Source organism: Macrobrachium nipponense, chromosome 7 (genome assembly GCF_015104395.2).
Source record: "Macrobrachium nipponense isolate FS-2020 chromosome 7, ASM1510439v2, whole genome shotgun sequence".
Lineage (NCBI taxonomy): Eukaryota > Metazoa > Arthropoda > Malacostraca > Decapoda > Palaemonidae > Macrobrachium > Macrobrachium nipponense.
The window spans coordinates 84,879,254-84,906,931 of NC_061109.1; the positions used below are offsets into that span (position 1 = coordinate 84,879,254).

The window sequence follows — 27,678 nt, forward strand, 5'->3', positions numbered from 1 at the left end:
CCGAGGTCTTCATAATCGATCCCGAGGTGGATGGCATTGATCTCTATCCTCAAGAGGGCGTCAGCCACGGGGTTTTTCTCGCCGAGGACGATTGTGCAGCTGAACTCAGCGATGGCTCCCAGGTGCCTCTGTTGTCTTGCTGACCAGGCGTCACCCCCCTTGGTGAAGGCGTGCACCAAGGGGCGGTGGTCTGTCTTGATGGTGAAGGGGGTGCCCTCGAGGAGGTAGCGGAAGTGGCACACTGCTTGGTACACAACCAGGAGCTCACGGTCGAACGTGCTGTATCTTGTCTCGGCGGGCGACAGTTTTCTACTGTAGAAGGCGAGCAGTTGGGGAATGCCCTGGACCATCTGCTCGAGGACGGCCCTGCAAGCGACGTTACTGGTATCAGTTGTGAGGCGGAAGGGCGCAGCGGGGTCCTGGTGGGCCAAGGTGGTGGCCCTGGCAAGGGCCATCTTCGTGTTGGGGAAGGCCTGCACCTGCTCTGCCTCCCATGTCAGGTTCTTTGGTTTGCCCTTCAGGACCTGTGTTAGAGGGGACATGGTGCAGGCGATGTCGGGGATAAACCGGCAGTAGTAATTCACCATTCCGATGAATTCTTGCAGGGCCTTGACTGTAGTTGTGGTTGGGAACTTCTGCACTGTGTCCACCTTTGAGGTCATGGGGTGCACGCCTGCTGCGGAGATCTCATGTCCGAGGAATTCCACCCTCTCGGCGCCGAAGGTGCACTTGTCAAATCGGATGATGAACCCGTTTTCCTGCAGGTGTTTCAGAACCGCTCGGACATGGTGTAGGTGCTCCTCCAGGGATCTGGAAAAAATAAAAATATCGTCGACGTAGCAGACGCAGAAGGGCAGGTCCCCCAGGATGCTGTCCATTAGGCGCTGGAAGGTGGCCCCTGTGTTTCTCAAGCCGGAGGTGGAGTAATGGAAGACATAGGAGCCAAAAGGCGTGATGATGGCGGTCTTGGGAATGTCCTCGGGATGTACCAGAATCTGAAAGTAAGATTTTAAAAGATCCAGTTTTGTGAAGATTTTTGCTCTATGGAGGGCCCCAGTTAAGTCCTGCATGTTTGGCAAGGGGTAGTGATCGGGGATCGTATCGAGGTTAAGTCTCATTGGTCTCTGCAGGGCCTCCAGGTGCCGTCAGGATTCTGTACCATGTGGAGGGGGCGAGGCCCAAGGGCTTGATGCTTTCCGGCAGATACCCATTCGTTCCATTTCCGAGAACGCCCTTTTTGCAGCCTGGAGGGAGTTGTCGGAACTTTATGTGCATCGGGGGCACCGTGGTGGTAATATTTCCGTGTTTGGGCGGCGCTCCGGCTACCTGACGAAGTTCTGGGTTGAAGACTTCGGGGAACTCCTGCAGGAGGTTACAGTACTTGTGGGGGGCGATGGTGCAAATTGTGGGGGCGCCAGGGCCGGCTGCGAGTGGTAGGGAACGGCATGTCCCCGTGTCGAGGAGGCACTTGCGGCCTACGTCAACCAGGAGGCCGTTATGTGCCAGGAAGTCCCCCCCCACTAGTGGAACCCTGACATCTGCGATGGTGAAGGGCCAGACATAGTTGGGCCCCAAGATGGAGATTTCGAGGGACTTCGTGCTGTAGAGTGGATGGGGGTCCTGTTTGCAGTGATGAGGGCGGTTGGGCTGTCAGGCCCGTGGCTGCGGTCTTCAACTGACGGCGGGATATTGAATGCATCGCCCTGGTGTCTACCAGCATCCTCCGGCTGGATATTGCGTTGCGGACATAAAATCCTACGGTGTGTGGTTCCGACAAGGCCGCTGCCATAGGTGACTTTGGTTTTGTCTGCCGTCGCCGTTTTTTGAATGTTGGAAGGTGCAGGGGCTTTCGTATCTCCTAGAGTGCCTTCCGAAATTCCGGTGGTAGTAGCACCAGGAGTTTTCGCCCTGCTGTGGGTGGGAGGTCTTCCTCTGGGTCACAGTGCTGATCTCCTGTGTTGGGTCGTCTTCTTTTTCCTCCTCCACTGCTAGGCATATGGAAGATCGGGGAGCAGCGAGCTTCGCAGCCTTATTCGATAGTGTTAGCTTTTTAGCTTTCTCCATGAGTTCGTCATCGGGGAAGATACATGCGCTGGTTAGCTGTCCTCGGACATCTGGCTTGAGTTGCTGAAGGAATATTTCGCGACCCAGGCAGATCTCCATCTTCTTCCTGTCGGGACCTACGTCAGGCAGGCAGAGGAGGCCCATCACCGCGTCCCAAGCATCCTCTGTGTCGGCACCTCACATCGGGTTTGTGACGAGGTCGAGGGCACGGGCAGGTCTCTCCATGACGGGAGTGGAGTAGGCTCTCACAAGTCTTTTCTTCAGTTCGTCGAGTGCGACTGGTTTGGTCTGTACCCGTCCAGTCAGCTAGGGGGTTATTCAATTATATACATCTGTCGGCAGGACTGATATGACGAGGTCAGCCTGCACCACTTTGTCAGAGAGTCCCGTGAGCTGGAATTGCCCTTCAGCTCGGATGAACCAGGCGCTTGGGTCCTCTGTTGCAAAAGGGGGCAGCTTGACATCCTGAGCGGCGGCTGTGCACGAAGCTGGCATTGAGGCAGAGGAGGCCTGGGTTTCTCGCGCGGAACTGTCTGCTTCCATTGTCCACTCTCACAGAATGGTCGACAGAAGTCGTAAATGGCGGGCCAAACCGTTTGAGGAATGCTTGAACACACCTGGGGAAGGTATGCCATATCTAGTCCGTTAGAGGCGTTGGTTTTATCCGTGGTAGGAGCTTTCAGAGATCTAAACTGAGGCGCCGTGTGAGTCCGCTAAAGATCTCTGAAGGTGAGCGGTGGTAGTTAGTCCCTTAATGGCTTAGCCAAAACTGCTTGGGTCACCTTCTAAACCGGGAGGTCACCAGTTGTGAGGAGTGGACAAAGAGGCAGGTAGAAGTGTGCTGATTTTTAATACAAGTAAAGGAAATTCAAATATACAGCCTGCGGGTGGAGATGTGGTATCCAACCAGCGAGAGAGTAAAAATGGGTTGGCAATAGCCAATTTGTGTTTCTTGTGAGACATATAACTTAGAATATAAAAGCATACAAAACATGATCTTATATGATATATACATTGGCGGAAAGCCCGCTGAACGCTCTCAAGGATGGAAGTAAGAACAACGCGATTGTAAAAATATGCACAGAGGAATTTGTGGATAAAGCGTTGTCCTTACAACCTAACCATATAGAATATATTACACAGACGCACTAAAATCAACTTGCCCCGTTAACATAATAACAATCAGCAGTTTTTATAATGGAATCAAAAGACTGGAGAGTGACTGGTTTTGGTGTTAGTGTTCATACCAGACAAGGGTGTATCATGTCTCAGTGTCTGTTCAACATCTTTGTAGACGAAATGATGCAATACTTCACTCATTTATTGCAAAGGCCGTTAATTTAGGTAAGTAGCACAGCAAATCATGAAGATAATAATATGGGAGAAGGGGGTGAATGGAGCATGTAATGGCTGATGTTTCTATACGATACAATGCTGACTGGGGTTATGAAGAACTAGCAAAAAATTGTAAAAGGTTTACGAAAGGAGAAAGTTAACAGTAACTGTGAGCAAGAGTGAAAATCAGAAAGATAAGAATTGAACATTAATGAGGGTGGTGGAATAATGGAAACTCTTGACTAGGAGGAGACACGAGTTGTCCGTGGAATTCAGAGTGGAAATGTATGGAAGGACAGCTGAGGAAACCACCCCTGCCCTTCATGGAAGTGAAGTGTATGATGAAAATGAGTGAAAGATAAAGGAGAGAAGCTGTACTAGGCATAGTGTATGTAATGTGAGACGAATTTAAATGGTGAGTGATGTGGTGATTATGCTAAAAAAAAAGGTAAAAGGTTCAGCATAGATGACAAGATACATCTGAGTGTTCTGAAATGATCTGGTCATACAGAGAGAGACTGCATGATTTAGAAGGGTGAGTTCAAGGGCATACAGAGGCCCGGGAAAAGTAAAATCTAAAGAGTGCTAGATGGAAAGTGTGAGAGGGCTATTAGAAATGACTGGTGTTAACATCCAGAAAGTTTATAAACGCTTGCAAAATATATGTGAATTCAAATGTTTGATGTAGGTACGGGTGCTGATGCCAGCCAAACAATAATTTAAGGTCAGGCATCAGATCGTAGCCCAACAGAATCTGTTAGACCCATTGGGTGACGGGTCACAGGCTACTTCAAGCAAACTGTGCAATCAAAAGGTGCTCATGTGCTGCTGTGAACCTGCCTTGTACAGAACAAAAATGTGTCAGTGTTCAAGTAATTGTGTAAATAACCAGAGATGTTTCATCCATTGTCAGTACCTCTGAATGATCTGAGCGAGGCAGATGTCCAAGTAAGATAACTGAATATCCAGTTATAGCAAGTTAACATGCCTTGCATGTCTGTATCTTTAATACGATTGTTGTTATATCTTCATCTGATCTGTATCTTCAAAGTTATAAGTGATGTTGGTAAATGTTTGATTATAAGCATGAAAATGTAAGAACATTAGTTATACTACTCAAGTATTGATGTTTTTGTATCTATGTAATCCTATCTATACAATTACACAGTTATTGTTTAAAGAAGGCGTAATATGTACTCCTGTTTACTTGACAGAGATAGCGATTGATCTAATATTGTGGTGTATATACATATATTATAGCTATAACCTATCGCAACAATTGTATTAGGATAATGCTCGATATCAAAAGTTTTAGATACGCATTTTTTTAATTAAATATTACAAAACTTATACAATAATCAAAATAGTGTTAATTAAGTTTAAAAATAATGATATTATAAATGAATGTGTATATAAAGACTAAAAAGACAGCCTTACAGCTGAAAACTTAGTTTGGTAAACCGCCATTTTTCAAAATACAAGATGGCCGCCAAGATGATCCAGGAAGATTTAGCAACAGTGTTTTATAAAATCCTTGTGTCATAAGGTTTCCAAAAATGTATAGTTTATACGATCACAAAAGAAAAAAAAATGCCAACAACATTACACAACAGGTTGTGAGGAGACTATTTCGTTTATGTTTTTTTTTTTTTTTTTTAACAGAGCTAGAATCTGCATTGCACAAAAATAAAACCACAAGTTCTCCCGTTTTTTTATGAAGGAAAATTCTGCTCGACGAATCTGAAACGTGACATGATAAACGTAGATAAACTGCCTCGTAAATTATTTTTGCTCCAATAAGTCCACGGAGCATCTCTGGGTACCTACCACCTGTTTTTAAATGGATATTAGCGACTTGCTGTAAAAACAACCCCAGAATATCGTACACATACACACACACACACACACACACACATATATAATATATATATATATATATATATATAATATATATATAGATATATATATATATATATATATATATACAACACACACACACACACACATAATATATATATATATATATATATATATATATATATATATAATATTGAGCCATTTTAAATTAAACTAATTAATTTTTCAATCTTTGGTTATTAATGAGTCAATTTTTACATAAACTCACCAGGTATATTTAGAGGTTATGGCTAGTTAGCCACTCCTTTTCGGAAATTGCTTTCGTGCATTGCAAACTGCAAAGTTAAGTACATCTTAGTTTAACCAGACAACTGAGCTGATTAACAGCTCTCCTAGGGCTGGCCCGAAGGGTTCGATATTTTTACGTGGCTAGGAACCAATTGGTCACCTATAGCAACGGGACCTGCAGCTTATTGTGGGATCCGAACCACACTATATCGTGAAATGAATTTCTATCATCAGAAATAGCTAATTTCGTCTGATTCCGCGTTGGCCAAATCGGGATTCGAACTTCGGGCCACCGCATTAGCACCCGAGCGCGAAAACCACTCGTCCAGCGAGAAATTTATTCGTGTATTACAATAGGTAGTAGCTATCTTTTGTTTTTCATTTCTTTCAGAAGGTTTCGTGAAATATTGTTCTCTGTAGAATACGAAATATTCCTCACCTACTAAGAATAAGTATGCGGTAAGGGGAAAAAAAGAAGGGAAACAAAACTATTGAATTACGAAAATCGTTTCCATTTTATTTGACGTTTTAGAATCCTTGGCAGGAAACCATTATCCGTACGTCTCGTCTCCATCCCCATGAACCTCCCTCCCCACTCCTCAGTCATATTCAATTGCTGATTGTTTGTCTCTTATGCCAAGTTGGTTTCGTGATCCCATTGTGATTTAAGTGTATGGTTGGTTTTAATTTGTCTGAATTCAATTTATTATGTAAGAATTAACTTAAATTCCCGTTTAGTGCAATTTCATTGGCAATTGTGCCTTTGTTTCGAATGTCAATGGAAAAGTTTAGGCTTGAATGAAGTTGCCAGGCCTAGACTTTCGGTAGGTACCTAATACTACTAGCTACTACCTACCTACCTATATAGGGTTTTTGGGCATTTTTTGTTTTTGTTTTTTGTATATAACTGCAACATACCTATCCACGGCGGCCCAGACTATGGCAGTTGCGGTTTTTCTATGCAGTTTTACCTACTGAACAAGAATTGAAAGTAATATTTATTCGGACGACTGTAATTAACCCCCAGGGACCAGTACTAAACGGCGAAATACATTGGACGCCCCAAATCCCTAGCGGATGTCGTATCCGTGGTTACGTTTCTTGCAGGGTAATTCTAAAGAATAGTTCCGCACGAACTGCAACGATTGTAACCGCGGATACGACATCCATTAGGGATTGGGAGGTCCAATGTATTTTGCCGTGTTTAGTACTGGCCCCTGGGGATTAATTACAGTCGTCCGAATAAATATTACTTTAAATTCTTGTTCAGTAAGGAACATATAACGGTATAGGAAAACGTCAATTGCCATAGTTAGACTCTAGGCCACCGCGGATTGCTTCCGTAGAAATACTTAACTGCAACATATAGTATAACACTTTTAAACTAAATTTCATGGAAGGTGTATCAGACCAGTAACCAATAAAAACTAGCTGGGGAAAATGCAATTGTACAGTTGGTTTTATCAACCCTAGCCGAACTTGGGAAGCCTACCCTAGCCCTCTTACGCCGAAGGGGTATAATAAAAATCGTCTCCTGTATGCCGAGGTGGTCTCGGAGTGAGCGCCGAAGCGGAAAAAAATATTTTTTTCAAAAAATCACAGCGCGCTTAGTTTTCAAGATTAAGAGTTCATTTTTGGCTCCTTTTTTTGTCATTGCCTGAAGTTTAGTATGCAACCATCAGAAATGAAAAAAATATAATTATCATATATAAATAATGCGATATGATAGAATGTGAAAACAAAATTTCATATATAATTGTATTCAAATCGCGCTGTGAGCAAAATAGTTGAAGTTAACGAGTTAATTTTTTTCTTTGTATTGTACACTAAATTGTAATCATTTTGGTATATAACACATTGTAAAACGATTAAAGCAACACAGAGAAAATATTATCACAAAATGATGCGTGAATTCGTAACGCACGGACATAAAAAATGTTTTTTCAAAAATTCACCATAAATCTAAATATTGTTCTAGAGACTTCCAATTTGTTTCAAAATGAAGATAAATGATTGAATATTACTATATTGTAAGATTTTTAGCTAAAATTGCAGTTTCTGACCATTTCGGAAGAGTTAAAGTTGACCGAATGTAGAATTTTTTTTATATTTTTTTTTATATGCAAATATTTCAGAAATGAAAAAAGCTAAAACCTTCAATTATTTTTTATTGTATTCTACATGAAATTGCACACATATTCATATATAAAACTATGAAACGCCTAATATGAAACGGAGCCTATATAACGATAATGCGACGTACGCATTTCGGAGATTTGCGGCAGAGAATCCACACGCGGAGGGAAGGAATGTTTTTTTAAAATAAACCATAAATCTAAATATTGTGCAAGAGACTTCGAATTTGTTTCAAAATGAAGATAAATGACTGAATATTACTAAAATGTAAGAGTTTTAGCTTACAATTGCGTTTTTCGACTATTTCGGTAGAGTCAAAGTTGACCAAACGTGGTTTTTTTCTATTTATCGTTATTTATATGCAAATATTTCGAAAATGAGAAAAGCTGCAACCTTTAATTCTTTTTGGTTGTATTCTACATGAAATTGCGCTCATTTTCATATATAAAACTTTATGTAACGGCTAATTTAAAATGATGTAAACATTACGACAATCGCACGAAAAAATTTATGATTTTTTTCGGAAGAGTTACCGCGCGGACGTAAGGAAAAAGTTTTTTTTTTTTTATAAATTCACCATAAATCGAAATATTGTGCTAGAGACTTCCAATTTGTTGCCAAATGAAGGTAAATGATTGAATATTACTAGAATATAAAAGTTTTAGTTTACAATTGCGTTTGTTCCGATACGCAATACAAACCCTCGGTCCTTTAACAATAGGAAGTAGCTAGCGGCAGCTGGAACGGTTGTAAGCTTCGAACAAGGGAGAACGGTAGTTAACTGCTTGTCCGACAGTGCGCGCGCTGCGTGCCTGGGAGGTGAAGAATCACTTTTGCTTTTGGCCGTGGTGTGTGAGGACGTTGTTCGCCATCGCTCTCTGCCCGCTTCATCGTAGTATGCTTTATTTATATTGTGTTTTCCACTACTGGTTTGTCTCTGCCAACGCGGAATTAGAGGAATTTATTTCTGGTGATGGAAATTCATTTCTCGATATAATGTGGTTCGGATCCCACAATAAGCTGTAGGTCCCGTTGCTAGGTGACCAATTGGTTCCTAGCCATGTAAAAATATCTAATCCTTCGGGCCAGCCCTAGGAGAGCTGTTAATCAGCTCAGTGGTCTGGTTAAACTAAGATATACTTAACTTTTTTAACTACTGGTTTGTTTGGTTTGAAAATGAAATTGTAAGTACTCTGTTTTCATTTTCATTAATTAAATAAATTATGGGTCAAGAAATGGAGGTATCGCCGTAGATGCGGTGGTTTCCGCTCTTTTCCTGAAGTTGATCCTCGTGAATAATATTCTCGGTGGCGAGGGCGGGAGCGCGCTCGTGCCGAGTCGTTTATTTCTGGGTGAATTGTGAAAGTGAAACTTGTAAGTACAGTACTCTTTTTCATTTATATTTTGCCCTGTGCGCTCAGGGCCGAGGGCGCGAATGCTCGCAGCACGAGCCCTTTAATTTGTATGAAAGTGAACGCAAGAGCAGTATTCTTTTTCATTTTCATATATTATTTGATTATGGATCAAGTTTTCCGCTCTTACCCGGGAATTGATCCTTCCCCTTTTATGTTGTGTGAAAGTGAATCGCAAGTGCAGTATTCTGTTTCACTTTTATATATTATTTCATTGCATCAATATTCATTATGGATTAGTTCCCACTCATACCGGGAATTAATCTTTATACTTTGCGCTCGCTGCGGAGGGCACGTTTGCTCTCGCGCCGTAACGTTATTAGTGTAGGTGCGGTGGATGCTGTGCGGGGGCAGGGGAAGCGAAGGCCTGCCAAGAAGTCATCGGAAAGCTCTCCCGCGACTCCCTTGGTAACCGATTCTTCATCTTCTTTCCTGCCCCCCTGCTCAGCTCCCCCGAATGGCACCTTCCCCTTCGGGGGGGAGGAGTATACGGTCCTTCTCCCTGCCCGACCTGTCGAGCGTGGAGGAGGGCTCTCGGTGCCCCGACGTACAATTGTATTCGGGGCCTCCCGTTCGTTCGGGGTGGGGCTCGCCACCCCCGCGCGAGGGTCCCCCCCCCCTCCACTAATCACCCTTTTGTTGCTTCCGCAGAGCGAGTGACCTTGGACAGGTGTGGGCGTCCTTGGGTCTGCAGGGCATGCCTAATGTCCAGAGGTTGATTCAGCGTCTGGCGGGGTCGGGGGCGGTCACCCATGGAGCGGTGACCACCACAACAACAACAATCTCTACCCCAGGGTACACCGCCCCTCCTCACCTTGTGTATACCTCGCATGTGATGACAGTGACGCCGACAGCCGTCGTGCAAAGGCCGATTGCTGCCGTACCAAGGAGGGGTGTGCCGCCTCCACCTGGGTTCTTTGTGCTGCCGACCCCAGACTTCCGCTGCCCGAAAAGCTCTCCCCTGGACCTGCCACCGGTACCCAGGATGTTGATGGCTGAAGCTAAGCCTCCTGGGTTACCTGACTTGCCTGCCGTACCTGCCGCACCTGCCGCACCTGCCGCTACCGCTGTTCCTGCTGCTGGCCCAGCCGCTCTCGCCGCTCCTGCTGTTTCCGCTCCTGCTCGCGTCGATCCTGTCCACGGTGCTGCTGCCGCAGACTCAGGTCCTTCCGGACAGGTGCAGCCGGGCCGTGTTGCTTTGGCAATTGCCCCGGCTCCGTCCTGGTTGGAGGATCTGACGTCTGTCCTGCGTGAGCTGACAAAGAAGAAGAAGAAGAAGAGGAAGGTGTCGTCGTCGTCTGCTTTCGCCTCTTCCCCTTCGACTTCTGAGGCTACCAAGCCGAAGAAGAAGAAGGCTGCCTCCTCCCCCCCTAAGAAGGCTCCTTCGGGAACTTCTAAGGGCCCGTCACACTCCGGTGGGATGGGGGGTCCTTCTGCTGGTCCTCTTGCTCCTTCGGGAACAGGGCCCGTCTCCCCTTCCGCAAGGAAGAAGAAGACGGGGACCAGAGGGGTACTGGCTACCACCGGTACTTCCTCGCCTGGTGTTAGCGGCGCTGCTGCTACGCCAGGTTCCGGCTCAGTCTCTCGTTCACGAGAGATTCCGAGTGTACGGTCTCCCGCGGGAGACCGTGCAGCCAAAGTTCTGGCGCCAGAGTTCACTCGGCACCAAGACCGCGGCAAGGAGCCGAAGGCTGGTGAGAGCTGCTCAGGTGACTCTCACCAGGCCAGTGGCTGCTCTCGCAGCGACCAGCTGGTAACCTGGGTTTCCCCCCTAAGAAGGCTCCTTCGGGAATTTCTAAGGGCCTGTCCCACTCCTGTGGGACGGGGGGGTTCTTCTGCCAGTCCTCCTGCTCTTTCGGGAACAGGGCCCATCTCTCCTTCCACAAGGAAGAAGCTTCCACAAGGAAGAAGAAGGCGGGGACCAGAGAGGTATCGGATAACACCGGTACTTTCTCGCCTGGGGTTAGCGGCACTGTCGCTACGCCAGGTTCCGGCTCGGTCTCTCGTTCGCGAGAGGTTCCAAGTGTACGATCTCCCACGGGAGACCGTACAGCCAAAGTTTTGGCGCCAGAGTTCGCTCGGCGCCAGGACCGCGGCACGGAGCAGAAGCTGGTGAGAGCCGCTCAGGTGACTCTCGCCAGGCCAGCGGCCGCTCTCGCAGCGACCAGCTGGTAACTCTGGTAGACGTGACTGTCCATGACCAGCCACGGGCTGAGGCTGGGAAGAGGTCCCCCCTCCCGATCGTTGGCGCCAGCCTCGGCTGGTACCAGCAGTATGGAGCGCCACGAGGACACGCACCGGTCTCACCGCGACATTGGTCTCTGCAGGTCTCCTGACCGCCGCTCCCACAGGGACCGGGCGGATAGGGGGACCAGCGGCAGCTCCTCTGCACACGAGATCGGGGCCGCTGTTCTCGGTCCAGCCGTTTTTCCCAGGGAAACAGCTCGACTAGGCCTGCAAGTTGGCGATTGCCTGCAGCTCTCCAAGCCCGCTGGTTCTGCCAGCAAGGGAAAGAGGAGTGTCATGTCTTCCTCTCCGGTGCCTGCAACTTCCTCGGTTTGCACTGGGAAGAGCGAGGTACAGCAGGGTGATCGTGAGGGGCATGCCCCGCACGATCGCGTCACTATGCTGTAAGTACCAGGTATGATCTTTGGACCGACCAGGACGTACACGCAAGTGGCAGGAGGAATCCGAGAGGGGTCTATCACAGTTCCCCCTCCTTAAGGGGGAGGTTCTCGGAATATGCTCTTGTTCGAGGGGCTTGACGGTCCTACTCTGCAAGATGCTGTGACTTCCGAGATCCTGAGGAACTGTACTGAGGTTATTGCGCTGATTCGTCAGCACAATGACCTTGGGGAAACATCGCCGCTCTCACCAATAGAGCCCGCGTCACGGCTCAAGTCGTTCTGGAGCCCGAAGAAGGGAACCCAGACTGACGGTGGGCTTGCCGCAATCCGAGCTTCTCGACTCGGTTCTGGACCAGGTAGAGCCTCTCGTCTCCGGACAAGATAGCTCGCTCAGGTCTAGCCGGTCGAACAAGGTAATTCCACCTCCTCTACTGTGACAGCGGTGTTTCTACAGAGTATTGCAGCGCTCCCCTCCCCCCTCGGTCCTCCTGAGAGGTTTCGACCTCGACGAGGACTGGAATGAGTCAGAGGACGGTATCGGCTCTCTCCTGTCAGGTGTCGATCAGCCCCACCCAGACGACGTTGACAGTGGCGGCAGATCCTTACCTACAGTGCGAGTTCGTAACCCTCCTCGGGCAGGGGGGGGGGGGACGTTTTCTGACGATACGTTTTTCCAGACTCTGAGAGGACATTGCCGCAAGGTGATGGCTTCTCCTTCTCTTCTCCAGCTGCTAGTTCCGCTGGGAAGGCGAGCGAGTATCCAATTCCTTACCCATTCCCTCTCTCCTTACGGCTACGAGGGAAAGGGGAGGGACCCTACAGAGACTTCTTTGTAGGATCCCACACAAGGGACTGCGCTACCAGGGGGACCTTTGGGTCCTACCTGACGTAAGCCCCGGTCGTTGAGGACGGGTCCTTCCCCATCCCCGATTTCTACGGGAATCGAGAGGACCACCAACTGATAATCGTTTAACGAATTTGGTGTGGGTTTCGCCGAGTACTTAGAATTCTGCAGAATTTCTAGCACTCAGTGTTCAAAGTTTTTACGATCTCCAAACACATAGGCGAAACCACAGTCCAAAGTGAGCTAGACAAGAATTCCCGATAATTGTTACTACGATAATCGGAAACCTCGCCGAATGCTCGAATTCCTGGAATTTCTAGCGTTTGAAAGAAGACTGCCGCTGAAGGAAGATATCTCACAGTATCAATCCTGGAATAGAGAAGAACGGACGGGAACATCCAGTTTGGCTTGAACTATCGTCTTTGGTATTCTGTTCACCATTGAAGCTTTCCTTCGGGGAAGACTTCTCCTTCACTCTCTTCATTAGAGATCGAAGGTGGTCCATCTCAAATCCTTATTCTCATTTCTCGAAGGGAAAAGTATTTAAGATGGAGGTCGTTGTACAGAATCCTACAAATATACTACGTATATTACCCTCACGACATGATTCTGTTAAGCAGTCGATTGGTCCGGGGTGTAGGCACATACAGTAGTTAAATCTACGGATTGCGACCAAGACGATTAATTAATTAAACTGCAACTCAGGGCTGCCTGCAACCTCCCAGGAGTTACCAGTTTCGCTTTTAGTTAATTATGGTATTGTCACGACAACACCAACTCAGCTTTTGTATTTACAGAAATCCGTTTCGTTTAAATATAATTGTTTGAGCATATCTTTTCTTTATGCTCAGTGGTTCTAGCCGAACGCATTCCTTCGTGGAATGGATTACCTGGCAACTCAGGATGACGAGTCAGCGAGAGCTACTGCGTATTGAACTGCCCGAGGCAACTCAGTACCAGCTGGCTCTCCGAGATGCACGGTCGGTTATGTCTCTCTCCCCTGCATTGATTGACTACCAAACCGTATCTCTGCCCAACAATCACGGACTTAGGTCTCTGATTAACGGGGATTCTCGCATACATGAATAACCATCTACTGCCGTGACACTCGATTTCATCACCTTCGACATTGCGAGAATTTTCAACAGAGATATCTCTTGGACTCTTTCATCTTTCTGTTTACCGCACGGTAACAAAAGTCTGTACTAGTCTCCCGCTGCATCGCACTGCGATAATGCGAATGATTTTTGCAGATATCTGAGTTTGTCTTCAAAATATCTCGTATTTGTAGGTGTGCAATTGTTCATTGTTCACCCCGAATTAACAGATATATCGGAAGACACCGCCTATTCCCCGACCTGCCAGCTCTACTTCCAAATGTTCAGCCCATGAGAAGCAGTTCTTCAGGCGGTACTCCCCTGTGTTTTCATTACTGAAAAACGCCCCGCTTTCATTGCAACTACGACTCCTCACCGGACAGCAATGAAATAGCGGTTAGCGTTTTCAGTCATTTGTAAGCACAGGTTCAGAATCTTGAGAATCCTTCTCTCGATTCAGCTGTGAAGACGTAGATTGCATTCAATGTCTACCTTCGTCTTCAACGGCACATAGTGTTGTTTCTCCTTAGCTGAGATTCAACTACTATGAGAATGTCTTGCCTTCAGGGACCTCGGTCTCTAGAAGGCAATTGACTTTCGCCTGTTGGGCACATGCCTTAAGAGAATCATCACCTCGCCGTCCGGCATCGGTGACAAACAAATACACTATTTATTTGGTCTCTCGGCATAACCCTTTAAAGGGCGAAGGTCACGTGACTTACTCGGATGCTTGGACAACTTGCCTCACTACCGAACCAGTCAGTCGGCAGCTGTCAGAGCGCCCGAGTCAGTTACGAACTACGATGTGGACTTAGTTCGGTTGTTCCAGATCAATCATTACTTCGTCTTAATAGCTTGTCCCAGTACCCATACCATCGACACCCACCATGGAGTGTCGGTGTCCTATCCACTACCGAGAAGAAGAACTTCGCTGCATGGGGATAGGAGGATGCGAGACACTTCACTGCAGACGGATAGACCAGTATGGGTACTGGACATCATCGAAGTCGAGAAGAGGGATAGGTCATGCGACTATTCCCTTCTTTTCCTCTGAGGGAACTGCATGACTTTTCCTGCAAAGTCAAGCATCGAGGGGATGGGGATCCGTGATGCTCGATTTCGTACCGAACTTCGTAGCAAAGACTCAGAACCCTTCGGTCCCTGACTGATCGGTTTGAGCCTCCTTCTAATTCCCCTCCCTAATGGACTTCACCGCCTTCGATGCGAAGGAGATGCTGCTTTGTCCGCAAGAACTTCTCCGTGGCGCAGGTACTGAAGGCAGGGGTCTGGTCCAACCAGACCACATGCACCTCCTTCTACCTTCGGGATATTGCCCTCAGGTCCTTGGATCTTTTTCCTTGGGACCCGTGGTGGCTGCTCAACACGTTGTGTAGCGAACCCAGACCCTCGCAGGCTGAACAGCATCGAGTCCTGGTGTGACTGTAAGAATGGATGAGTGAATGAGAGTGTAACTGGCTCCTCTTCCCATCGGTCATCACCCTGCTGGATAAGGACGAGATGCAGGTGAGCTACTCAACAGAGCCCTATCCTATCCCTTTCACTAGGGATGGGAGCAATTATCCACCACTTCCCCCAACAAGGGGGGGGGGGGGGGGGGGGGGGAAGTGGAAGCCAACAAGAGACAAACCCATAACTTTATGTTGCCTCTTGCAAACAGGAACAAGTTCTTGCTTGCTGGTACGAAGAGATACGCTTGCCTCTCTCTTTAGTATCTCATCCAGAGGTCTGACCATTGATCCTGCGGTGCACACCCCGATCAATTGGACAGAGGCTTGGATCCCTCCCTCGCTCTTACGACCAGGGAGGCATTCCAAGGTTGGGCGAACACCAGTCTGTTCACAAAAGACTCAGATTGCTCCCACCAAGAAGTGAGTCTTCCTATTGTTAAAGGATCGAGGGTTTGTATCACGTATCAGAACAAATGACAATTTGTCGAAAATTGCATTTTTCCTAACTATACAAACCTGAGGTCCTTTACATATAGTCCCACCTCATGCCACCCCTCACTCTGCGTTTTTTTGCATGGGCCTAAAGCAAAAGTGATTCTTCACCTCCCAGGCGCTTGGCGCGCGCACTGTCGGACAAGCAGTTAACTACCGTTCTCCCTTGTTCGAAGCTTACGACCGTTCCAGCTGCCACTAGCTACTTCCTATTGTTAAAGGACCTCAGGTTTGTATAGTTGGGAAAAATGCAATTTCATACAATCAACTTACCTGTCAGATATATACATAGCTAAGACTCCGTCGTCCCCGACAGAAATTCAAATTTCGCGCCACTCGCTACAGGTAGGTCAGGTGATCTACCGGCCTGCCCTGGGCGGCAGGACTAGGAACCATTCCCGTTTTCTATCATATTTTCTCTGTCGCCGGTGGTATCAACATTGTTGCTATTACCTCCTGACTTAGATTCTAATTTCATCCTTTGATCATCGTTTATCGGCTTTTTGGTGACGTATCTGGATCGTGTTTTTGACATTCGCTACTGTGGACTGATTTTGGACTTGCTTTTTGGATTTTTCTCAGTATGTCTGATTCAAATGTGAGTGTGAGAATGTGTGTGAAGTAGGCTACAGGGTGAGGATACCGAAAGCTTCGGTTGATCCTCACTGTATGTCGTAAATGTAGGGGGTTTCAGTGTTCTGCTACTAATACTTGTCATGAATGTGAGGGATTAAATGCAGAAGAATGGAAGACTTTAACTTCTTATTTGAAGAAGTTAGAGAGGGATAGGGTTAGACGTCTGAAAGGTGTGAGTACAAGGCCTATTGAGCGCCTTTATGATACTTATTCTAATCCTGATGATTTGGATTCTCCCTATTTGTCTAATTCACAAGCTTTACTTTTGGAATCGGCCTCGGAAATCGCCGATCTGAAAGCTACAATTCGGCATATGAAGTCCAAAATGGCGGACTTACAAGGTAAGGCTAGTGAAAGTGAGAGCATTACAGTGAAGTGAGTTCGTCCCAGTGTTGTGGAGGGGGCGTTTGATCGTCCCTGCGACGCTCCCAGGCCTAGACCTCTTCCAAGCTCCCATGCCTAGAGGAGAAGGAAAGTCGAAAGCCTTAAGGAGTCGTGGGAATCCCCAAGGCGTCAGACGTCCCTTCAGCAGGCTCTGTTTCGTTACAGGCTGCTCAAGGGCGCTTTAGAAAAAGCGTCCTACGTGAGTGTTTCTCGTCCTCTCCCTCTCACCTAAACGAGGGTGGAAGGAGTCGGATTTATCTAGGCCTCTGAAACGGCATTTGAAAGAACCTGAATTAGATTCGAGCCCGGAGCGTTTCTCAGATGAAGCACCCTCGTCTATTAAGAAGGCGAAGGTGGCGTCAGCGTCACCCGATGTGGTCGTAGAAGAACACTTTCCTACTTCTCCCCCGATTGAAGATGACGTGGGAGAAGCTTCAAGGAAGATTCTCTTGGCAGTACAGGAGCAACTAGCCTCTTTGGTGGGAGTGTTAGCGAGGGATCCTCCTCGTAGGAAGGACGTTGCTCTTCCAATCAAGAAGTCTCGTCCTCTCTCCCCTGCTAAGCGAGAGGCGTCATGCCGACGTGAAGCTTCCAAACAGATCGCAGAGGCTTCGGTTTCGAGAGCGAGATCGGGAGAATCTTACGGCAGACACGTAACTCCAGATAGACGTGAGGCGTCTTCTAGGCATGAAGCGTCATTTAAAGCTGCTTATAGGCGTGAGGCTCCAACCAAGGTATTGGCGCCAGTTAGGACGCCTGTTGAGAGCGAAGCGTCTTCCAGGCGCGAGGCGTCATCCAGACGTCAGCAGCCAGACAAGCGGGAGGCGTCAGCCAGGACGCTTGGCAGACGAGAAGCGTCATCCAAGCGGGAAGCGTCATCCATTTATGGAGAGAAGCCTAGGCTGTTGGCGCCTTCCAAGACTATTAAAGCTATGAAGAGGAAGGAATATCATTCCCTTAGCCCCTCTCCTATCAGGAGTTTGTCTCCCCCAGAAGAAAGACGTACTGAATTGTCAGCGGAGACTCATCTAGACCCCAAGTTAGAAGTAAACTCGGAGGAGGAGTATCAGGGAAGAGAAGGACTGTCGAACTATAAAGTTTTGACAGCCTTGCTTCTAGAGGAGTATGGAGACGACTTGACTCCTGCCCGCTCCCTCCTTCTCCGGCGCTCTTCTTTTTTGCTCGAGTGCAAAGACGACGAAGAAATCTTCGTCTTTTCTTAGAATGAAGCCCGCCATTTCGATGAAGAGGGCTCTTCAGTCTTTAGATTCATGGATGAAGTCGAAGAAGGAGTTGGTAAGAACGGTCTTCTGCATGCCTCCAGCGAGACTAGCTGGTAAAAGAGGCATTTGGTATCAGACGGGAGAGAATATGGGTATTTCTCGTCCGTCTTCGTCAGAAGCGGACTTTTCGACCTTAGTTGACGCTTCACGTAGACAAGGTTTGAACTCTGCCCGTATAACTTGGGCATTTCAGAACTGGACCATCTCCTCAAGGGACTCTTTCATGTATTGGAAGTTTTCAACTTCTTAGATTGGTCCCTTGGGGTGATGTCCAAGAAAGCCCATGATTCTGAAGGACTCGAACCAGAAGTCCTTCTGTGTATTTTGTCTTGTATAGACAAAGCGGTTCAGGATGGCTCGGTGAGATCTCCTCTTTATTTTGGAGCAGGTCTTCTTAAAAAGAGGACAGTGTATAGTGCCTTTTTGACCAAAGCGCTCTCCCACTCTCAGAGGGCAGCGCTACTGTACTCGCCTTTGTCTGACTTTTTGTTCCCTTCTCAGTTAGTGAAAGACATTTCTCGTTCATTAACTGAGAAGGCGACTCAAGACCTTCTGACGCAGTCAGCAAGGAAGAAGAAACCTGCTACTGCAACGGACAAGAGGACCGAGTACATCAGTTCAGCCCTTTCGAGGTGGCCCGACCTCCAGAGCTCCCGCAAGAAGGAAGGCTCCGGAGAAGAGAGGTAGGTCTGCCTTTCGTCCCTTTAAAAAGGGAAAGTGATGCTTCTCTCCTCCAAGCACCAGTAGGTGCCAGGCTCCTGGGATTTGTGGAGGCCTGGGCACTTATAAACGCAGACGCTTCATCGATGTCTGTAATAAGGAAGGGATATCTTATCCCTTTCCTGAACACTCCTCCCCTAACGTCAACACCGAGGGAACTAACAGCCAAGTACAAGGATCCTGTGCTGAGGGATACTCTTCGATCTATGGTGGAGCAGATGTGGGACAAGAGAGCGATAGAACTAGTACTGGATCAAAACTCCCCGGGGTTTTACAATCGCCTTTTTCTGGTTGCGAAGGCCTCGGGAGGCTGGAGACCAGTACTATACGTCAGCAATCTGAACAAATTTGTTCAGAAGGAGAAGTTCTCGATGGAGACTTCTGCCTCAGTTCTTGCGTCATTGCGACAAGGAGATTGGATGGTGTCTCTCGATCTCCAAGACGCCTATTTTCACGTCCCGATCCACCCTTCATCGAAGAAGTACCTCCGTTTCATGACGGGGGAAGGATCTTTCAGTTCAGAGCCTTGTGTTTCGGCCTTTCCACAGCTCCTCAGGTCTTCACAAGCCTGATGAAGAATGTGGCGAGTTTTCTTCACCTCAAAGGAGTAAATATCTCTGTATCTGGACGATTGGCTCATCAGGGCCAGATCAGAGAGACAGTGCTTGGAGGACCTTACGTTAACTTTAGACCTGATCAGAGCATTGGGATTACTCTTGAACCTCGAGAAGTCGCAGCTGACCCCCAGACAGAACTTAGTCTATCTGGGGATTCAGATGGATTCTCGGGGTTTTCGAGTATTTCCTTCGCAAGAGAGAATCGCAAAAGGTTTGCAGAAAGTCTCTCCCTTCTTAAGGAAGGAACAGACGTCGGCGAGGGAATGGTTGAGCCTTCTAGGGACCCTTTCCTCGCTCGAACAGTTCTTCCCGCTAGGAAGACTTCATTTACGTCCACTTCAATTCTTCCTCAAGAGGTCTTGGAGTTGGAAAACCGGACAACTTTGTTTCAGACGCCTTTTTCCCATTTCCAGTGGAGATAAGACCGCACTTGGAATGGTGGTTGCCCCCTCTGAAAGAGAACAAAGGGATCTCTCTAAAAATCCAGAACCCAGACCTAGTGTTGTACTCCGACGCGTCGGAGAAAGGTTGGGGAGCAACATTATGCTCGAAGGAGGTGTCAGGCACCTGGGAAACAGCGCAGGTGTCTTGGCACATAAACTGCAAAGAGCTCTTCGCCGTACACCTGGCTTTGAAGAGTCTAGAACCTCTTGTTTCGAACAAAGTAGTGCAAGTAAATGTAGACAACACCACGGCACTTGCCTACATTCGAAAACAAGGAGGGACTCACTCCTCGTTCCTTTACGAACTGACGAAAGACCTTTTACTTTGGACATCTCAGAGGAACATCTCCCTTCTTACAAGGTTCGTTCAGGGAGTAAAGAATGTGAGGGCGGACAGACTCAGCAGGAGGAACCAGGTCCTTCATACAGAGTGGACCCTACACGAAGAGGTGTGTCAAGATCTCTGGTCTCTGTGGGGGACCCCTCATGTGGATCTCTTCGCCACTTTCATCTCCAAAAGGGCTGGCAGTCTTTTGCTCGGGTCGTGGAAGACCCCAGAGCTCTTATGGTAGAACGCCTTCCTGCTTGGATTGGTCTCACGTAGACGTCTATGCTTTTCCTCCATTCAAAATCCTGGGACTAGTACTGAAAAAGTTTGTGGCTTCAAAGGAGACGAGGATGACATTGATAGCCCCCTTTTGGCCGGCTCAAGATTGGTTCACACGGAGGTGGTGAGTGGATCGTAGACTTTCCCAGATCCCTACCAAGAAGGATGGATCTTGTCATTTTCTTTTTTTTGACAGCCACACTTCAAGAGGGTATCATCAAAACCTCCCCGCTCTCGCTCTGACTGCCCTTTCGACTATCAAAAGACTCGTCAGAGCGAGAGGTTTTCTCGCGAAGTTGCAAGCGCGATCGCGAGCGCCCGCAGAACCTCCACTAGGCAAGTATATCAGTCAAAGTGGGAGGTTTTTAGAAGGTGGTGTAGAACTAAGAAGTTGTTCCTCCTCCACTACCTCTGTAGCGGAAATTGCGGATTTCCTTCTATTCCTGAGAGAGCAATCTCATCTAGCTGTATCCACAATAAAGGGATACAGAAGTATGCTCTCGGCAGTCTTCAGGAATAGAGGATTAGATCTGGCAGATAACAAAGATCTCCACGATCTCATAAGGTCCTTTGAGACTTCAAAGTCTAAGGAACCGGTCCCTCCTAACTGGAACCTAGACGTGGTTCTCAAGTTTCTTTCATCCGAAAGGTCGAACCTCCTCATCTGGCATCGTTTAGAGACATCACCAAAAATGCCTATTCCTATTATCTTTAGCTACGGCAAAGAGAATTAGTGAATTACATGCTCTGCAGGATAAATAGGATTCAAGGGAGACTCAGCTATTTGCTCGTTTAAGACCCTGTTTTTAGCTAAAAATGAGAATCCCACGAATCCCTGGCCTAAGTCATTCGAAGTCAAAGGCATATCGAGTCTCGTAGGAAGAGAAGCAGAGAGGTCTCTATGCCCTGTAAGAGCTCTGAAGTTCTACCTTCAGAGAAAGCATCAGATGGGAGGCTCTAGACAAGGTCTTTGGTGCGCGGTAAAAGACCCCACAAGACTGATGTCCAAGAATGCTCTGGCATTCTTTGTGAGGAACGTCATTACAGACGCGCATAAGGTCTGTCCTGACGAAGAGTTTCGACTGTTGAAAGTGAAAGCTCATGAAGTGAGAGCAGTAACAACGTCTCTCTCGTTCCATAAGAATATGTCGCTTAAAAACATCATAAGATACGACATTTTGGAGATGCAACTCAGTATTTTGCATCTCATTACTTGAAAAGACGTTCGTGTGACCTATGAGAAGTGTTTTTCTCTGGGTCCTTTCGTATCGGCGGATACGATCCTGGGTACGGGAGCCGACACCAATCCTTAAGTATATACTTTTCTTCTTTTTAGATATGGTCTGGAGTCTCTTCTAACAAAGAAGGACTTGGTTTAGCACGGGCGGCCATCTATGTTGTTCAGTAAGAGACTCTTGTCATATCTAATTAGATGAGTATAAATTTTTTTTTTTAGAAAATTATGTATGTGTGCGTAGTGTGTTTTTTGAGTTATGGTTGTTGTGAAGAGTTCGGGGGGGATAACTCGGAACAATCTTTATTTCTAACATGTGGTTAGGATCAGGTGGTCGGATTGGTTGTGTGCTCCTTCATAAGGTGTATTGTCATATAAGTGGATCAGCACCCATTGACAAAGTCCTTTCAGGCTCTGCCGAGTAAGCGGATAAGACCCCTTCGGCAGCCCACCCGACAAGAACTCTTGGCCATAGATCATATATCTCGCTAAAGTTTCTTGAGGTGATGCAGACTACTGGGCAAACACCCACGAAGTCTACCACCTATCAGGTAGGAACCAAGGTTTTATTTATACCTACAACATATGTTGTTTACCTGTCTATTCCATAAAGTAGCTGTCTCTTACCCTCCACCAAAGGGTGCCAATCAGCTATGTATATATCTGACAGGTAAGTTGATTGTATGAAAATGATATTATGTTACAATAAAGTTTCATACATACTTACCTGGCAGATATATACAATTAAAGGCCCACCCAGCCTCCCCGCAGGAGACAGGTGGAAGAGAGAAAATATGATAGAAAACGGGAATGGTTCCTAGTCCTGCCGCCCAGGGCAGGCCGGTAGATCACCTGACCTACCTGTAGCGAGTGGCGCGAAATTTGAATTTCTGTCGGGGACGACGGAGTCTTAGCTATGTATATATCTGCCAGGTAAGTATGTATGAAACTTTATTGTAACATAACAATATCATTTTTCGACAAATTGTTATTTTTCGACCATTTCGGTAGAGTCAAAGTTGACCGAAGGTTGAAATTTTGGCACATCGTTATTTATATAAAAATATTTCAAAACTTATGAAAGCTACAACCATGGGTTGTTTTTAGTTGTATTGTGCATGAAATTGCGCACATTTCCATATATAAAACTTTATGTAACGGCAAATTTAAAATAGTGCAAACATTACGACAATCGCACGAAAAAATTTATCGAAAGAGTTACCGCGCGGACGTAAGGAAAAAGTTTTTTTCATAAATTCACCATAAATCGAAATATTGTGCTAGAGGCGTCCAATTTGTTGCAAAATGAAGGTAAATGATTGAATATTACTAGAATATAAGAGTTTTAGCTTAAAATTGCGTTTTTCTACCATTTCGGTAGAGTCAAAGTTGACCAAAATTTTGGCACTTATCGTTATTTATATGAAAATATTTCAAAACTGATAAAAGCTACAATCATGAGTATTTTTTGTTGTATTCATCATGAAATTTCGCACATTTTCACATATAATACTCCATGTAACGGCTAATTTAAAATGGTGCAAAAAATATGTCAAAGTGACAAAATAATTTCTGAGATGTATCACTAATACTTTTTTAGTGCGATAAGAAAGAAATTCGTGCTTGCGCGCCTGCGTAACGATTGTAAACAAAACAACGCCTTGATCCGTGAGCTCCCAGCATCCCCCAAGGCGCGTGATTAAAAAGTTTTTGGCTGGTAGGTCTATAAGTATTTTTCTGCGAATTTTTAAAAAAACTTTTTTATGTCGACGTTTAATACGTCCAATTGGCACCTGGGAGACAATTTATCTCGACGTTTAATACGTCCAACCGGCGTAAGAGGGCTAGACTACAGTGATGTTCAACTTTCCCACCTTTATCTCTACACTAAGGGTTCAGTTGCCTGATGCGCCGTTTCTTACAACATCAGGCATAGTTTATTAAAGTTGGCAAAGGGGGAATGTTAACAACTGTATGCCCTTGCTGTCATCAACCTCACCAGCCAAGTCTCTAGCCCATTACGTAGATTAACCTTGCAATTTCCAAAGAAATGCCCGTCAAGTCACAGTTAACTTAGATTAACCCTAAAAATCAGTAAGATTGCCAGGATGCAGCTGTCCTTTTAGTCACCTTCCTTTTAGGCTAGTCACCTTTTACGACATGCAGGACCTACATTGGTACCTAGTATTCTTACACCCCTATCACAGGGTGGATCCTACATTACAGTGATGATCTAGCTTAATGTTGTAGCCAGTTTAAAAATAAATTTAATCATTCACAGATAGGTGAATTTTCATTTGTTCCGATACGAATACAAACCATCGGTCCTTTACAATAGGAAGGTAACTAGCCGAAGCTGGAACGGTCGTAATGTTCGAACTAGGGAGTTCGGTAGTTAACTGCTTGTCCGACAGTGCACACACGCACGACTGGGAGGTGAAGAAACTGAACCACTTTGCTTTCGGCTGCCGACAGAGACAAACGTGTTGTTCGCTCTCTGCCCACTTTCGTCGTACGCTTTGTATCTTCTTCAAACTTGGTTTGCTTTGTGTGTGTTTGATGAAATACTGTAAGTACTTGTGCTTTGTATTTTATTATTATTTCATTATTACGCATTCTCGTGAGCTGGAGATGTCCCCACGCCCCCCCATCAGCCGCAGAATTTGCCCTGGTGTGGAGGGCCGTAAGTGTGGGGCCTTCCGCTCTTTTCCAGAGGTTGATCCTCATGAATTATGTGCTCGGTGCCGAGGGCGCGAATGCTCTCGGGCCAAGCCCTGCGTTGTGTGTAATAATTGGTCAGAGGAGCAGTGGGTGCTCTATGTGGGTAGGAGGAAGTGACGTAAGCCTGCCAGGGAGTCTTTCAGAGGGTTCTCCGGCGACGTCCTTGGTCACAGACATGTCGTCTTCCTTCCTGCCGCCATCCCAGCTCTCGTGTATGGCTCCTTTCCCTTCTGGTGTGGGGGGGGGGGGGCGCGTTTCTCGTTCCTTCTCTTCGCCAAATCCATTGAGCATAGAGGAGGGGGCGGGATACCCCAACATCCAATTGTACTTGGGGTCTTCCGTTCGTTCGGGGGGACTTGTTCCCCCCCATGCGAGGGGGAACCCCTACCACTAACCCGTTTGTTTTTTTGCTTCCTCAGGTGCTCCTGCTGCTGGCGACGACCTCGGCCAGGTATGGTTCTCGCTGGGTCTCCAGGGCACACCGAGCGTTCAGGGGCTGCTGCATCATCTGGCGGGTGCTGTTCTGGTCACCCATGGAACGGTGATCACTACCACCAACACCGTCTCGACCCCAGGGTATGCCGCCCCTCCCCACCTGGTCTACACACATGTGATGTCGTGACTCCTACGGCCGCTGTACAGACCCCGATCGCTGCCGTACCGAGGAGGGGCGTGCCTCCCCCTCCGGGTTCTTTGCCCTGCCAGCCCCTGACTTTTGGTGCCTGAAGAGTTCGCCCATGGACCTGCCGCCTGTACTCATGATGTCGCTGGCTGCTGCCCTGTCTCCTCGTACCTGCCGCTCCTGCTGTACCTGCCTTGCCTGAGCCAGTTCCTGCCGACGTCGTTCCAGCCCGTGGTGTTGCTGCCCCAGTCGCAGGTCCTTACGGACAGGTGCAGCCGGGCCGTGTTGCTTCGGCTCCAACCTGGATGGAGGACCTGACGTCTGTCCTGAGGGAGCTGATGAAGAAGAAGAGGAAGGTGTCGTCGTCGTCTTCGTCGTCGCCTGCTGCCGCCTCTTCCCCTTTGACTTCCGAGGCTTCCAAGCCGAGGAAGAAGAAGACTGCCTCCTTCCCCTCTAAGAAGTCTCCTTCGGGAACTTCTAAGGGCCCGTCTCACTCCGGTGGGACGGGGGGTTCTTCCGCTGGTCCTCCTGCTCCTACGGGAGCGGGGCCCGTCTCTCCTTCTGCAAGGAAGAAGAAGACAGGGACCAGAAGGGTACCGGCTAATACCGGTACTTCCTTGCCTGGTGCTAGTGGTCCTACCTCTACACCAGGTTCCGGCTCGGCCTCTCGTTCGCGAGAGGTACCGAGTGTACGGTCTCCTGCAGGCGACTGTACAGCCAAGGCTCAGGCTTCCGAGTTCGCTCGGCGCCAGGACCAAGGCACGGAGAGGAAGGCTGGCGAGAGTCACTCAGGTGACTCTCGCCAGGCCAGCGATTGCTCTCGTAGCAAACTGCAGGCTACCAGGGTTGCTGTGACGGTCCCAGACCGGCCATGGGCTGAGGCTGAGAAGAGGTCCCCTCAATCGCAGGAACCAGCCCTGGCTGGTTCCAGTGGTTCGACGCACCTTGAGAACAGGGAACCGGTCCCACCGCGACAGTGGTCTCTGCAGGTCTCCTGACCGCCGCTCCCATCGGGACCAGATGGGTAGGGAGACCAGCAGCAGCTCCTCTGACGCACGGGACCGGGGCCGTTGTTCTCAGTCCAGCCGCTCTCCCCAGGAGAGCCGCGCGACTAGGCCTGCAGCTTGATTGCCACCTGCAGCCCCCCAAGCACACCGGTCCTGCCAGTGGGCGGGGGGGAAACGTCAAGCCTTCCTCTCCTACTCCTATCCCTTCAACTTCTTCGGGTTACACCGGGAAGGGCGAGGCGATCAGGAGTGATCGCGAGGGGTGCGCTCCCACCGCGACAGGGGACTCTGCCGGCCCCTGACCGCTGCTCCCATCGGGACCGGACGGATAGGGGAACCAGCAGAAGCTCCTCTGACACTCAGACCGTCGCCGCTTCTCTCGGTCTAGCCGCTCTCCCCAGGAGAGCTGCGCGACCAGGCCTGCAGCTCGATCACCAGTAGCTCTCCTGAAGAGCAGGAAGACTACTGGTCCAGACCAGCAGCTCGACCATCACCGTGGTTGATGATCGCCTACAGTCGCCCCAGCCTATCGGTTCTGCTGGTAGGCAGGGGAGGAGCTCTCGTAACAGAAGCCGCCGCTGGTCCAGACCTGCAGCTCGATCACCACCGTTGGTTGGCGATTGCCTGCAGTCCTCCCAGCCTACTAGTTCTGCTAGTAGGCAGGGTAGCAGCATCAGGTCTCCGTCACCTGTCCCTTCAACCTTCTCAGGCTACACCGGGAGGAACGAGGCGAACAGGAGTGACAGTGAGGAATGCACTCCTTACGATCCGGCCACGAGCATGGTTCGTTCTGGGACCAACAGATCCTCGCTCAAGTGGTTGAAGGAGATCCTGTGGGCTTGCGAGGACGAATGACGCTTCCCAGACTCTCGGAGGGACCATCACTGCTGTTCTCGTGACGGTCCGTCTGGACCACGCCCTCAAGAGACCAGGGTGCTCTCCCCCTTCGGTCCTCTTGAGAGGTTTCGGCCTCGATGAGGACTGGGACGCATCGGAGGACGGTATCGGCTCTCTCCAGACGACGGTCACAGTGGCGGCAGATGTTTAGCCTACCGTACGCGTTTGTAACCCTCCTCGGGAAAACGTTTTCTCCTGACGGTAACGTTTTCCTAGACTCTGAGCGGTCATCACCGCACGGTGATGGCTGCTCGTACTTGCTTCTCCAACTGCTAGTTCCACTGGGAAGGCGAGCGAGTATCCAATCTTCCTCCCCCATTCCCTCTCTCCCTATGGCTACGAAGGAAAGGGGAGGGATCCTGCAAAGCGTTCTCTGTAGGATTCCACATTGGGGACTGCGTTCCTGGGGGGACCTTTGGGTCCTACCAGTCGGAAGTCCCCGTCATTGAGGAAGGATCTTGCCCCATCCTCGATTTCTATGGGAATTGGGAGGACCACCACCCGATGATCGTCTGACGAATTCGGTGGGGGTTTCGCCGAGAGCTTAGAGTTCTTCGGAATTTCTAGCACTCTCCGAGTGTTCTGGTTTTCTACGATCTGCAAACACTTGGGCGAAACCACGGTCCAGAGTGGGCTAGACGAGAATCCCAGATAATTGTTACTACGGTAATCGGGAATCTCGCCGAATGCTCGAATTCCTGGAATTTCTAGCGTTCGAGAGAAGCACTGCTGCTGAAGAAAGAATATCTCGGGAAGGGCTCAGCCTGGATGCATCTGACGGTCCGTCGCCTCAGTAGGCAGCCAACCCTGTGATAGAGAGGAACAGGTGGGAACATCCAGTTTGGCTTGAACTATCGTCTTCGGTATCCTGTTATCACCATGCCAG

General features: G+C 48.2%; 1 protein-coding gene across 1 annotated transcript; it reads left to right on the top strand.

Annotated features, from left to right (window-relative positions):
• The first annotated feature begins 9,789 nt into the window (after positions 1-9,789).
• On the top strand, positions 9,790-25,886 carry LOC135217636 (mucin-1-like). The gene is made up of 4 exons (XM_064253602.1): positions 9,790-10,269; positions 11,571-11,722; positions 24,686-24,842; positions 25,371-25,886. The coding sequence occupies exons 1-4, from the start codon at positions 9,790-9,792 to the stop codon at positions 25,884-25,886; spliced, it is 1,305 nt and encodes a 434-aa protein (XP_064109672.1).
• Positions 25,887-27,678: the final 1,792 nt, after the last annotated feature.

Excerpts from the sequence above, each read along its gene's own strand:
- LOC135217636 (XM_064253602.1), top strand. The coding sequence starts at position 9,790 with ATGCCTAATGTCCAGAGGTTGATTCAGCGTCTGGCGGGGTCGGGGGCG. Across the intron at positions 10,270-11,570 it reads ACTCAGGTCCTTCCGGACAG|CTCTCCAAGCCCGCTGGTTC; the intron begins GTGCAGCCGGGC and ends GATTGCCTGCAG. Across the intron at positions 11,723-24,685 it reads CACGATCGCGTCACTATGCT|GTGCTCCTGCTGCTGGCGAC; the intron begins GTAAGTACCAGG and ends TTGCTTCCTCAG.